General features: G+C 40.9%; 1 protein-coding gene across 1 annotated transcript; it reads left to right on the top strand.

Annotated features, from left to right (window-relative positions):
• The first annotated feature begins 219 nt into the window (after positions 1–219).
• LOC143134865 (phospholipase B1, membrane-associated-like) lies at positions 220–14650 on the top strand. Its single transcript, XM_076295557.1, has 16 exons — positions 220–352; positions 546–610; positions 2108–2201; positions 3026–3084; positions 3394–3461; positions 4003–4046; positions 4174–4294; positions 10285–10336; positions 10927–11007; positions 11115–11180; positions 11364–11455; positions 12275–12356; positions 12759–12860; positions 13345–13440; positions 13748–13819; positions 14317–14650. Exons 1-16 carry the CDS (start codon positions 295–297, stop codon positions 14428–14430), a joined length of 1266 nt encoding a protein of 421 aa, XP_076151672.1. The 5' UTR covers positions 220–294; the 3' UTR covers positions 14431–14650.
• Positions 14651–14664: the final 14 nt, after the last annotated feature.

Below are 14664 nucleotides of genomic sequence, written 5' to 3'. Positions count from 1 at the left end.
CATCCCCACTCTGAAGAACTTAGCAACTGATAGCAATGTTACTATGGACACCTTAACAGGCAGTTGTCCAAGGCAGAGGGGGCTGTTGATGGGCAAAAGTCCGCCTCCTTGTTGTCTCTGTCACACACTAGTCTTTCCATCTTGCTGAGGTGTTCGTTCCCTTAATACGAGTAGTCTGTGTGGGAGGGGTCAAGTAAAACTTGTTCCGTCAGAGTGCACACCTGCTACCTTTACCACTCGTCAGGTGTTTTACAAACAGACGAGCAGTAGAACTGGACATATTTGTATGTAGTCATGAGGGTCCTCTTTGCTTTCTGTGTGATCTTCATAACGACCTCCAGATGTGTTCAAGGTGAGTGAGAGGGAATAGAAGGAACACTAACGTGTTTATGAGCTCTCTTTATGGCTCTAGAGAGGATTTCTGTATTTCTCCTCTGTGTGCAAAAGTGCTGAAACTTGCATTACATTTGTTGTGTAAAATATAACCTTAAACACCTTCCATCATTCATATTATTGTTTATAATGTGCAATAAATGTCCCCTCAGGAAACAGCTGGCTGAAGAATTTTAAAGAGGCTGTGAAGAACTTCAGTGAGGAGGAGTTAAGAAAGGTCAGTCAAATAATATGTGAGGTAACGGATCAAGTAAAGAAAGTAATTAAATGAAAGAAAGTATTTAAATTCAGCCTGACTACCAAAACTCCATGACTATACTCTGGATTATGATGTCAGCTGTTAAGTGACCCTTGTTGATTGTTTTGTTTAAAGGGTTGGTGAAAGACATACAGTATCTTCCTTGAACTTGAATGTAAATGGAACTTGGAAAGCTGTGTTTAAGAATCAAGAGATTTGATTTTCCATTTGTCCACACACAGACAGCATGGGACATAGGATTGTTTGTGTAAAGCTTAAAATGTCAACATTTAGAGAAGAGATAAAGGTGAATAATGAGAGAATAAAATAATATAAACATGAGAGTCCATTTCACATGTTGCATGTGTTGGTTCAGGTGACATTGCCTGATGTTCTGTCTTTGGCTATTTGTGACTGTGGCTGGATAAAAAAAACTATAATAATAATGTGTTTAATGTATATTCTCCATTATTGTCATAGGTATAATTAAGGGACTCTAGGCAAATGCCCCTACCTGTTTTTGTCATCATCAATTATATCCATTGACCATAGGTGGGATATAGATAGGCGCTGACATCATCCTTTTATATAGATTGGGTGTAAAGGTGAAACTGGAGTGAACCTTTCACTTTGAAGAAGGAAAAAAGGTGTGATGGAAGATCAGCCATGAATGTGGATATTCCAGATTTGTTTGTTTGTTTGTTTAGGTTTTGGTTATTTTTAGGTCCATATAAATGATACACTTGCCACACATCATTTGTCTGCACAGTCACTGTAGCAGGCAACTATAAGACCATGACACATGAAAGATCCGCTCCAGGATCCAGTCTTTTCTAGAGTCCTTTAAGGTGAACTTGAATTTCCCCTTGGGGATCAATAAAGTATCTATCTATCTATCTATCTGAACTAAAATAGAACAAAAACAATCAATTAAACAGGTAGGGCCTAAATCAACACATAGTAAAAATAGTTAATAAAAAAAAAAATGAACACCTCTGCAATGACTTACTCATCGGTTTCTTTGTTTGTTATTGTTGAATGATGTACATTAAACCATAGCAAGACACCCATTTGTTGTTTAGTTACTTGTGCAGAATAAAAAAAACTGGAATGTCCACATTCATTGCTGCTTTCACGCCTTTGTTCTAATTGTTTCCTCAGAAAAACAAAAAAAAAAGCTAGCTTTGCAGTTCACCTCTAGCTAAACACAAGTCACACCCAAGGCATCATATCAGTAGCTGACTAACTAACTGACGCAGATTCTGTTTGGGTAGGAAAACCTTGTGAATGAGATGGGAAATGGGAGATGGGATGGGAAATGGAAAATGGGAAATGGCGCAGGCTCTTGATGACCTGTGTATGAGATGGGAAATGGGAAATGGAGCAGGCTCTTGATGACCTGTGTATGAGATGGGAAATGGGAAATGGAGGAGGCTCTTGATGACTTGTGTGTTCCTTTTCTCTTGTCTCTTGTAGGTGGACCCAGACAGGTCCAGAGCGAGGAGCTTCAAACGTCCGCGTGCTTTCCAGTGTCCAGACATGAGCCCCTCTTCATCTGTGCCCACATCAGGTGAGTGTCGACCACTTCATGCTGCTGCCCCAGCCTCAGGTGGCTGCTGTGCAATTAAGCAAGGCACTTAAAGCAACACCAAAGAGTTTTTTGTACCTTAAAATAATGTTTCCAAAATCGTTTCAGTCGTTCATCAACTCGTAACAGGGTGAACGGCACTTCTGCATTTGCTTCACGGCCCTCTATCGGCTATAACCGCTCTATGTAAGTTTGCCAGATCGGGTAGCGGATCTGTAGTTCAATGGAATGAGACATAAGAAACTACAAATTTGACTTGCATCTGATGTCGCAATACATCATAGGCTACTTTTTTAATATATAAATCGTGCAACATATTCTACCTTGTCTATGGACATCTTTATTTGCAAAGCCGGTGCTGGATAAACAAATAGCATATGCGTGCGACAGAGGGAAAGTTCTTTGGTGTTGCTTTAACTCGGGTGACCAGACGTCCTCTTTTTCCCAGACAAGTCCTCTTTTTGAGACCTAAAAATCGTCCAGGATTTTGTTCTTCTAGAGCCTCAAATGTGTTTACAGCGAATTTGCATTGCGTCTCTCTCTGTCGTTCACACATTAGTTCAAAATAGCCTTTTGAGGCAGTGTTTTCTCTTGTGACACTCTGGTCACCCTAACTTAACCCTGAGTGGCTCTGGGGAGACTAGTCCTTGTATTGACATGTAAATCGCTTTGGCCAATCGCGTCTGCCAAATGAATACGTTTAAGTACAGACTCAGATGGTCTGTTCAGATGTATCTTCTTCGATTCAATGGTGCAGTGAATGGCGCTCCATTGAGCTTTACAGAAAGGTTGTGTTTGGGTTTCAGTGGAGTTGGTGAAAGCTGCAGATATCAAGGTCATCGCAGCACTGGGGGATTCACTGACCGTAAGTAGACCGAGACTCTGTGTTGTGTGTGTGTGTGAGTGTGTGTGTGTGAGTGTGTGTGTGTGTGTGTGAGTGTGTGTGAGTGTGAGTGTGTGTGTGTGTGAGTGTGTGTGTGTGTGTGTGTGAGTGTGTGTGTGTGTGTGAGTGTGAGTGTGTGTGTGAGTGTGTGTGTGTGTGTGTGTGTGAGTGTGTGTGTGTGAGAGAGAGAAAGAGAGAGAGAGAGAGAAAGAGCGAGAGAGAGCGAGCGAGAGAGAGAGCGAGCAAGAGAGTACATTTGTTTTTCATTTCTGTATTTTTTTTAAATCTCAGACTGGTGTTGCAGCCAATGCATCCAGCATTGTGGAAGAACCCATTGAATATCGCCAACTTTCATGGAGGTAGAGTAACTTTAAAGGGCTTTTTCTGAAATTACAAACTTTATATACTTTATTGAATATAATCAATTTCAAGAAGTCAGGTCACAGTGTATAGCATAATCACAGCATCCTATGCTACAGTCTGTAAGGACATTAATAGAGATGGAAGCAGTGACTACCTTTGACATTATGTGTGGAATGAATTCATCTGACAACAGGGTATTGATTGAATGTTAATCGGATTCTGATTGTGTGGAATTAATTAATCTGACAACAGTGTATTGATTGAATGTTAATCGGATTCTGATTGTGTGGAATTAATTAATCTGACAACAGGGTATTGATTGAATGTTAATCGGATTCTGATTGTGTGGAATTAATTAATCTGACAACAGGGTATTGATTGAATGTTAATCGGATTCTGATTGTGTGGAATGAATTCATCTGACAACAGGGTATTGATTTAATGTTAATCGGATTCTGATTGTGTGGTATTATATGTTATATTCTATCCCATGGTCATAAAGATGATTTTTTTATGTTTTCATGTTTTCTTTTATAGCATTGGAGGACAGGGGACATATGACAATGTCATCACCCTCGCAAGTAAGTTGGAATGTTGATGTCTTCTGTTTCAGGAAGGGAAATGAAACCGTCTATTGTGTTCATGATTGATGGAGTTTCACGATAGTCAAGTTTGCTAAAAATGAGCAAGTTCCTCCTTCCTCTCCAGATATTGTGAAGCTCTTTAACCCGAATGTGATTGGCGCTTCTCCTACGTCCAGTGTAACTGGACAACCCACAACTTTAAATCAGACCGGACTTAACCTGGCCATTACAGGAGCCAACAGTCGGTAAGGTTTTTGTATTGATCTGTCACAGTCCAGCGTCCACCATACAATTTAAAGCAACACTAAAGAGTTTTTTGTACCTTAAAATAATGTTTCCAAAATCGTTTCAGTGGTTCATCAACTTGTAACCTGGTGAACGGCACTTCTGTATTAGCTTCGCGGCCCTCTATCGGCTATAACCGCACTATGTAAGTTTGCCAGATCGGGTAGCGGGTCTGTAGTTCCAGAGCTTTTTAAAAGTGTGGGGGTTGTGGGATAGGAAAATGAAACACTCTGGCCAAATTATAAATAACTCCCTACAGGGACGTTGTAAGTATTTTCTGAGAGGGGTGCGGACTATATTGGTGTTCGGGAGTTTCTCCCCCGAAAAAAAATGGAAATTCTGATTGCTAAAAACACCATTTTAATGCAGTTTGGGAGGGAGAGAAAAAGCAGCGCCCGTCATATGTGTGGCTCATGTGACATGTAGGCCTACATGCTACCTGCTATCACTTCACTATTTGACACTACCCTACATGGAGACATATCTCATGTTATAAATCAAGAAATCATTTCAGAAATTATGTTTTGTGCATATGGGTTAGCAGGCTACAATAAATTGCCTAACAGACAGCAGCCTAATTTCGAGGTATCACTAATACCTATTAAATAAATGTAAAGGACACAGAACTGTAAGCTCAAATTCAAAAACTTTTGAAGTCTACCCAAACATATGCAAAGGGAATATAAATAAATTGTGTTGCATATAGGCAGCTTAATTAATGTCAATTTAAAGATTATGATTAGCAGTTTCTATGAATTTTTCCATTGATAGTTACAGGAAGCCACGTTGTTGTTTAAACTATTGTTGCTTCTAGCCCACGTTACCTCCAGTTTCACTTGCTGCAGGGACGCACACATTGCATGAGCGATCATAAGCGTTCTATCTCCGATGTAGCCTAGAACTCAAATGTGTCTTAATGCCGCCATTTGTAAGATCAGATCAAATAAGACGTTCTAAATGGAACGCGATGTAATTGAGCTGTTCCTTTCCAGGCGTCTTGGAGACGTACTGTGAGCATGAATAAGTATGCTGCAAATGAGCAGACGTGTGAAGCACCGGGCATAACTTAATTTCGCGGCTACGTGGAGCAGTAGTAGGTTAATTATTGAGGAGACCCATAGTTTGAGAAAAGCTGCAGATCATAGGCAGAGAAAGCATAATGCTCTGAGAACAGTAGCCAAAGGTTTTCCTGCAGAAACAGGTGCCTTGGTGCACGCACACCGCTTTCACTTTGACTCCCTGCATTGTGACAAAAACTGTTAGTCAGACAGTGAATTTTGGTTTACTAAATTAGCATAATGCGGTAACAATTATAATTTCAATTCTATCTGAAATCTGCTCACTGCAGACGTTACAATGCAGACCCAAGCAGCAGCATAGCCTTGAAAGACGCTCTGAGCGGCTCTGGTTCTTCACCTAACTTGATGTGATTGGCTGGATGACCGTTCAATCAAATCAACAGACCTATTTGTGTCTCTGTGTGTGAGATACGGTTCCAACTCTTTACGGGAGCGTTTATTTCCATATTTTACTTTCAATTTAATCTGACAAAAAGTGTGGGGGATAGAATCGTGTTCCAGCAAAACTGTGTACGTTATAACACCCACATCCCCCACGCTTGCTACGAGCCTGTGTAGTTCAATGGAATGAGACATAAGAAACTACAAATTTGACTTGCATGTGATGTCGCAATACATCGTACTTTCATAAATCGTGCAACATATTCTACCTTGTGTGTGGACATTGTTATTTGCAAAGCCGGTGCTGGATAAACAAATAGCGTGCGTGCGACAGAGGGAAAGTTTTTTGGTGTTGTTTTAAAGTCCTCCTGTTTACTTTGTTGCGTTTTGTGTCCACTCTGGTGTCTACGGGGCTCCCGTAACACAGTAGAGATCGCTACTCCTGTAGGTGTGGGTGCGCTCGTCTTCGGACTGTGAGGATTTCACAGGGTAAAAGAGGAGGTGTGCGTTTTGTGACTATTCTGGTGTCCAAAGGGATTCCCTTTAACACAGTTGAGATCGCTACTCCTGTTGGTGTTCGTCTTCGGACTGTGATAATATCACAGGGTAAAAGAGGAAGTATCTTTCAGTGTGTGTGTCTGGTGCGGGGGCCCCTTTTCGACGGGTTTAGGCTGTACAAGAGGATTGACTTGATGGAGAGGCTCTCCCTATCTGAATCAAATTCCCTAATTTGGGGTTTGGGGGCTAAGGAAGGTGGACTACTTCGGAGTCACTTTCTATCTCTTAGTCGCTGTTCCCTATTCCCTTCGACTCGTACTTCAAAATGTGGTTAACTTCACTAAAAGAGGAAGAAATTCAGAGCTGTATTTGCAAGAGTTGTTTGTCATTAACATCTGAGAGAGGTCAGAAACTCACTACGGACGTTCGTCTGGCCGTCCAGATTGAGAGAAAATCAACTACCCTATTATTTGGGGATTCTTGTCAAAATTAAATTAAAGCTCCTTTTTAAATGATAGTTCTTGTAACATATAAGAACTTCAATTGACCACAACGGATCTATAACAATTTAGATTCTATCTATAAATACACTTGTATTTATCAGGCAGATTTCCGTATCCTCGCTTGGGTGTGTGATGTGCATTTAGACCACGACGGGTCCTAGACTTTAGCTTCACAAACAATTTGTCGCACCAAATAAATTTGCTAACAAAGCCTTTTTGGTTTTTTGTCTGCCCTGGAGCATAGGACTTTCCTTCCCAAATGCCTGGCTGAGTTCGCTACTCCTGTGTATGTCAGTGCAGTGTGTTTTTTTTGCCCATATACAGTGTACAGTGCACAGTGAAAGTAGCCCTCAAACGGACGCCTTACTTACCCGGAGCGATGTCAAATCTTTGGAGCAGGAGGCCCTATTGCAAGGCATCCGGGGTTCTCAGCAACACAGGAGAGGCAGAAAAATACGAGAAAACGCTAGACGGTCTTTTTACAAACCCCTAATAAAAGGTTGGGATTTTGACTTTTATTAAATACAAAATAAAAAATACAAAGAAAAATGCGTTCAAGTCTCTGCGGCTCGACCCGAAGAAAAATGAAAAAGAAGAACAAAGAACCCTGAACAAGGGGCCGTTCTCTTTTTATACCCCTCTCGGTCAGGCAGAATATGTCCAAGTTTGGTATTATGTCTTGCCATGAAATATTGGTTCTGCTTTTTTTTTTTTTGTTTAGTTGCCAGTCAGCTTTTTGTTTTGCTGACAAACAGTTTCTTACAGCTGGTACATTATGTTCTTACATTCTGTCTTTACATTTTGTTCAAAGCACATTTAATTTAGCTTAACACACTTTAAATTTAACACAAACTTTTTATATCTAAGCAAACACATTTTATGTTTCAAGTAAATCTTCCTTAAGGCTGAGCAAAACACTTTAAGTTTTATAAGCAAACTTTTTTTTTTATGTTTAAGAAAAACACTCTCTACACAGGGGCGTAGCCAGGATTATTTTATAGGGGGGGCCAGCTGGGTCCAGATTTTTTATTGGGGTGGCACTTGGGAATCAAAACTACTATTTGAAAACTACTCAAAAAGTTTTGAAGATTAGGATAGCCTATTTTAATAATGGCAATAAATTATGTAAAGCCAACACTGATACACAGGTCAGTTTGTTGTCCACTCCAAATCGTTTTCCATAAATAGGCCAATGCTATAAAAAAGTACATTATGATAATGCACCTTACTTAATCAGTCTTATTATGTGTGTACACTCATGATGATTCTAAAACAACTTTACTGTCATGAACATATGAAGGCAAAAAGGTGTTTCTTTGTCGAATAAATTAAGATGCAATGTGTGTCTCGAATTGGATGCCATGCAGGAATTTGCTGGGATCTCAAAACCGCATTATGAACTTTGCCATAGAGAAACACATGATAGCGTTGGATTATGTAGGCTACATGCCTTGCCACCACAACACACAAAAACGTGGGGTAAGTCGAGCTATATGAAGTTATTATTTTGATGTCATTTCTCAGTTTTATAACCCAGAAGGATGTACTTGGTATCAAATGGTAGCTCTCTATCTCCTCTTTCATCTGACATGCGTGGCATAGCCTATCTATCCGATCACGGGTTCGTGAGTAGCCTAAAAACGAGTTGGTTTTTGTACATGATGTTATTTTGCAGTCACGTTGTCTGTTTTTATAGCGCAGAAGCATCGATATACCAATCGATGTACCAATAGATAGCCATGTGTCTCCTCTTTCTTCTGATATGCTTGCCATATCTATGCGATCACGGGTTCGCGAGTAATTCAAACGAGAGTAGTAATGGGCGCAGGTAAACTATAAATATGAATCAATTTGATTTAATTTCATGATTTTTTTTTAATTTTCATACTTGATCGCACAGGCAAGAGTTTAGTCTCGTTGGAAAGCCCCACTTCTGCCCTGTCACGCAATTAAGGTTTCATCTCGCTGCGATGAACAGTTCTGGAGTAATGTAACAAAGAACTCAGGCAAAGCAGCCTGCCTCTGCCTGACCAGCTGCTATGGCAAGAACCACACGCAGTCAGCAAATTATGTTTTTTATAAAGTAGCCTAGCCTAGGCCCTATTAGCCTATTGGAGCCATCCGGAGATATGTGCCTAATATGCTTGCATTTCACCCGAATTTTATCAAAATATTTTTATAAAGCGTTACCGCGGGCATCCGATTATTTCTGATCAGCCCCACACGTCATATTTGTCTGATCTCCTCCATGTTTCCACTCCCTCCCGCTCTCTGAGTCCCCTCCTCCACACACCTGTCTGTCCCCCTGCCTGTCTCACCACCATGGAGAGCAGAGCATTCACACCTGTCTCACCACCATGGGGAACAGAGCAGAGCATTCACACCTGTCTCACCACCATGGGGAACAGAGCAGAGCATTCACACCTGTCTCACCACCATGGGGGACAGAGCAGAGCATTCACACCTGTCTCACCACCATGGGGAACAGAGCAGAGCATTCACACCTGTCTCACTACCATGGGGAACAGAGCAGAGCATTCACACCTGTCTCACCACCATGGGGAACAGAGCAGAGCATTCACACCTGTCTCACTACCATGGGGAACAGAGCAGAGCATTCACACCTGTCTCACCACCATGGGGAACAGAGCAGAGCATTCACACCTGTCTCACCACCATGGGGAACAGAGCAGAGCATTCACACCTGTCTCACCACCATGGGGAACAGAGCAGAGCATTCACACCTGTCTCACCACCATGGGGAACAGAGCAGAGCATTCACACCTGTCTCACTACCATGGGGAACAGAGCATTCACACCTGTCTGTCCCTTCTGCCTGTCTCACCACCATGGAGAGCAGAGCATTCACACCTGTCTCACCACCATGGAGAGCAGAGCACTCACACCTGTCTCATCACCATGGGGATTGGAGCATTCAGCCCACATTTCAAATACCCAACTCAGAAACATTGACTCATTCCCCCATTTCAAATCACAACTCAAAACACATCTGCCTATTCCACCTGATGACAATTGCCTTTTTATTCTGTTGTTTTATTTATATTTTTATTTTCTGCTGTTTTTTTTTAATGTTTTATGTATGGTGACCTTGAGTGCCAAGAAAGGCACCTTTAAATAAAATGTATTATTATTATTATTATACAGTACCATGACCCCTCCTGTCATTTAAGTGGTCATGTCATTGTCATATATCTACACATATTCAAATAAGCTTTTATTCATAGAATAATCAACAGGTTGTTAGAAATGATAAGGAATAGCCTCCAGCAAATTAGGAAGCAGGTTAAGGACACATTATTCCATTTCCTGATATTGCATGAAATATTGATTTACGTGGTACGATCATATTGATAACAGTGGTGTCGAAATGTCCTCAATGATACCTTATGGAAATGTTGTGTCCAGCATTCATTCGTTCATTCATTCATTTCATCATATGTATGTAGTTACTCTTTTTTGTTTTCACAGTGACTTTCCTGCACAAGCAAGAAACCTGATTCACACCTTGAAGAACTATTCCGTAAGCCGGTTTTTCTCTGACTACCGTACAGTAAATGTGCTTTTCACTCCTCAGCGGATAGCAGATGTGTAGAGATATCAAAGATTGTTAAGGCGGAGCAAGATATTTCATCAGGAGCCATTTCCGGGAACCCGGATCGCACGAGGGGGGTCAAAATCTCCCTTTATGCAAAGCAGAGGCAGCGACTGCTCCATTGAAGTCTATGGGCATAGCTCAGAATTTCACCACATATGCTAAGGTCTTGGTTCTAGTTAGGAATGTAAATTTTTGTACATTTCAGGTACATTTTTAGTATTTTTGAGCATTCCAGTCTGGAGAAAATCGACCTTATATCAGGTGTGTGCCGGTTATTTATGACGCTGCTGTTGGCCGGTTGCAACGTACGCTCATCAATACGTCATCGACACGCCTCTTTATGCAGACAGGATTCGATCCCCATTTCGTGCCCATAGACATGAACGACGACGAAGTATCTTGCTCCGCCTTAACAATCTTTGGAGATATCTCCCTCTGAATGGCTACACTCTTGTGTGTGTGTGTCTGTTTATCATGTATCATTTTCTCTGTATTGTCTTTTTCTTTTCTTTTAGGCCATTAACTTTACAGAGGACTGGAAGCTTGTCACTGTGCTGATTGGAATGAATGATATTTGTGATTCCTGCAAAAACAAAGTACAATTGCTTCTTACCGACTAATACACTGTCACTTGCACAGTCATTTCAGTCCATTTCATAATTAGAATGCCATTCTTGTGTGACACGTGTCCCTCTCCCCCCAGACACTCTACTCTGTGGAGAACTTCATAAGCAGCATCAACGAGTCTCTTCACATGATGATGGACGAGGTAATGCCTGACATCACACAGGAAGTAGATGTTGTCCTGTCATATGATGCACAAGCTAGACAAATCCTACCTCTCTTCATACCTAACTCTTCATCTCATACTCTTCATCTCGTACTCTGTTATTTTGGAGATTTCTGAGGCTCTGTCCACGCCCCTCCTCTCCACTGCCCTGTCTCCTCCCAGGTCCCGAGGCTGATTGTGAACGTTGTGCAAATCTTCACCATGGAGCCACTGAGACAGGTTCAGGAACCAACGGTGGCCTGCCAGTTACAAAGGTATTTCACTGTCAATACACACAATTATCATTGACCAGTCCACACACACAATTATCATTGACCAGTCCACACACACAATTATCATTGACCAGTCCACACACACAATTATCACTGACCAGTCCACAATTATCACTGGCAGATAGTTATCTTTTCATCATTGATGCCTTTTTGTTTTGAGTTGATGTGCAGAGGACCACAGTGGACATAGGCTCTTTCTTGGACTTTACTTAAGTGTTGCACTTAGTTTAGTTTAGTGCTGTATGCCTTTTTTTTATCATCAACTCTTTCAATGCACTTTGTTATCCATGATAAACATTCACACACAAATGTGATAGCTTGTTCTTATCTTCTGTACCCAGTGCTCAGGTATGTGCTAGTTTTTGGTTTTAAGTTAAGAATGAGACATGGTTCTCGGTGAGTTGTACAGACCCTCTCATCTAATTTGGGGGAAGCCGTGGCCTACTGGTTAGCGCTTCAGACTTGGTGAACCGGAGGGTTGCCGGTTCGAACCCTGACCAGTAGGAACGGCTGAAGTTCCCTTGAGCAAGGCACCTAACCCCTCACTGCTCCCCGAGCGCCGCTAGCAGGCAGCTGACTGCGTCGGGATTAGTGTGTGCTTCACCTCACTGTGTGTTCACTGTGTGCTGAGTGTGTTTAGTGGGATTAGTGTGTGCTTCACCTCACTGTGTGTTCACTGTGTGCTGAGTGTGTTTCACTAATTCACGGATTGGGATAAATGCAGAGACCAAATTTCCCTCACAGAATCAAAAGTATACTTATACTTACTTATACTTATACTTATCTTCCTTCTGTCTAAAGGCTCTTCTGCTCCTGTTTGGTGACACCAGCCGAGAACTCTACAGACCTGACAGAAGTTGTAGCACTCAACCGAGATTTCCAGGTATGTGCTAGATTGCTGTATGAGATTTCCAGGTATGTGCTAGATTGCTGTACGAGATTTCCAGGTATGTGCTAGATTGCTGTACGATGATAGTAGTTGCCAATTCTGTACTGTTGTATTTTGCTCCTGTACTCATATGCATATTTCATCATACAATATGTTACGTTACTGTATGGCAGCATGCCATGTATGAGGTTCACTATCTCAGTTATAGTTCACTAGGCCCCCAGGTGCTTATCACATTTATCCAAAATGGATGACAATTCTGAATTACAAATGACGAGAACCTCCTCAATGTTTAGTAGTCTATGGCTGTGCAAAGGTGTCTCATTTCAGGACAGAGACAGTCTTGGGTGGCCCTTGAAATGCTTATGAATATTCATTTTGTGTTTTGCACGACAGACTAAGCTAGAGGAACTCCTCAACTCCTCAACTTTCTTCAAGAATGACTTTGCAGTGGTTCTTCAGCCCTATCTCTCAAGCACAGACCTTCCCAAGTTACCTGTAAGGGCATAGTGCACTACTACCAGCAATAACGATGACACCTGCTGAGACTACAGGACATTGCACACCCCCCCCCCCCCCCCCCCCCCCCAGCACTTCCACAGTCTTTAAGTCTTATGCATTTACCACTAATAGTAATACTAATGACATTAAACAGAGAAGACTTATTTATTGTAACTTGAACAATGAGCTTATTATGCACTATTTATTATTATTATTATTATTATTATTATTATTATTATTATTAATAATAATAATAATAATAATAATAATACATTTTATTTATGAAGATTTTCAACAAATCTCAAAGTGCTACAAAACAGTGAAAAGTTGAAAAAAAAAAAAAAACACATTAAAATAGCATAAAAGGCAGCAGCCATCATGGTTAAAAACAGCAGCTTGCCGGGTTAATTAGAATTATATATTCTGCTAAAAATAAATGTTTTAAGTCCTTGTTTAACACTCTTTGTGATTTTGTTTGTAGAATGGTACGGTTGACTTCAGTTACTTTTCTCCGGACTGCTTCCATTTCAGTGTCAAAGGTCATGAGGAAATGGCCAAAGGATTGTGGAACAACATGGTGAGTGATGGGGTGGCATTGTGCAGAGGTTACTGTCAATCAACCGGGACTGGGAGGATCTACAGATGTGTAGGCCATGGGTCTAATTCTGTGTCTAAATACAAAATGTGCACTTTCGCACAGTTTCGTAACATTGTTCCCCATGACTCATGACAGTTATATTAATACATGACGCATGACTACTCTTAGACTACTGTACACATGCTGGCCAATTAATTACCTCATGTGTCCAGTGTGAACAATGTTAATGTCTGATGTTTTAAAGCGAGAACATGGTGCGAGTTTAATCCCTTCTCTCCCTATATAGTTTCAACAGGATGGTGAGAAAGTCCAGCTAGCCAACCTGACTGACTCTGTGACACTCATCTGTCCTCCAACGGTAATGTATCTGCACCATTCTGAATAAATAAAAGAAATAAAGATAAAGCTGTATTTCACACTCTAAAGTGTAAAGCTCTATTTTTAAAGTGTAAACTTTAAAGCTGTATTCACACTTGAATAGGTTTTTAAGAAGAATGATATTTTAAAGTGCTTCAATCAGTCATCTCTAGAGCAAGTTCAGTTGGTAACAACATACTTTGTGACTGTTTTGACAGTGTTGACCTTAGATAGAAACCTCTATGATGCTGACCATGTTGACAGTGTTGACCTTAGATAGAAACCTCTATGATGCTGACCATGTTGACAGTGTTGACCTTAGATAGAAACCTCTATGGTGCTGACCATGTTGACAGTGTTGACCTTAGATAGAAACCTCTATGGTGCTGACCATGTTGACAGCATTGACAGTGAGATGGTGATCTCCGTGGGGGCCGTGTCATTTCAATATGTTTGTTGAATATGTGTTTTTGATTTCCTGTTTTGACCTTGTTGTAGGATCACCCCTACATATACACAAGACCAAGAGCTCTGAACTCGGCGGCTACACAAGGACACACTTTCGCTCTTGTGACTCTCCTAACTTCCCTGGCTATAGTATTTAGATACTGATACCTTGCAGTCATGTTTACCTACCAGCAAAGGGCAGTGTTGACATGACCGTGATGCTACCTGACTTTTTGTGTACTGTATCAGCAGAATGTTTACTACCGTATACAGTTTATGTTAATGTTATAGTATCATTGTATTACATTACCTTGTGTTACATTTAAAGTGTAAATGACTGACATGTCATACTGATGAGAATGAATAAAAAAAAAACATTCTATAATTTTGCCTATTAAT

The sequence above is a fragment of the Alosa pseudoharengus genome, unplaced genomic scaffold (assembly GCF_046254945.1).
Source record: "Alosa pseudoharengus isolate Yale_2024_CS ecotype anadromous, Long Island Sound unplaced genomic scaffold, YU_APseudo_1.1 YU_APseudo_1.1_scf_2, whole genome shotgun sequence".
Taxonomy (NCBI): domain Eukaryota; kingdom Metazoa; phylum Chordata; class Actinopteri; order Clupeiformes; family Clupeidae; genus Alosa; species Alosa pseudoharengus.
Note: the sequence above shows the minus strand (reverse complement) of the source record. Positions and strands in the feature narration are given on the sequence as shown.

Bases quoted from the DNA above. Each gene is read 5' to 3' on its own strand.
- LOC143134865 (XM_076295557.1), top strand. From the start codon at position 295: ATGAGGGTCCTCTTTGCTTTCTGTGTGATCTTCATAACGACCTCCAGA. The intron at 12,861-13,344 runs GTAAGGGCATAG...TTTTGTTTGTAG, and splicing joins CAGACCTTCCCAAGTTACCT to AATGGTACGGTTGACTTCAG. The intron at 13,441-13,747 runs GTGAGTGATGGG...CTCCCTATATAG, and splicing joins AAGGATTGTGGAACAACATG to TTTCAACAGGATGGTGAGAA.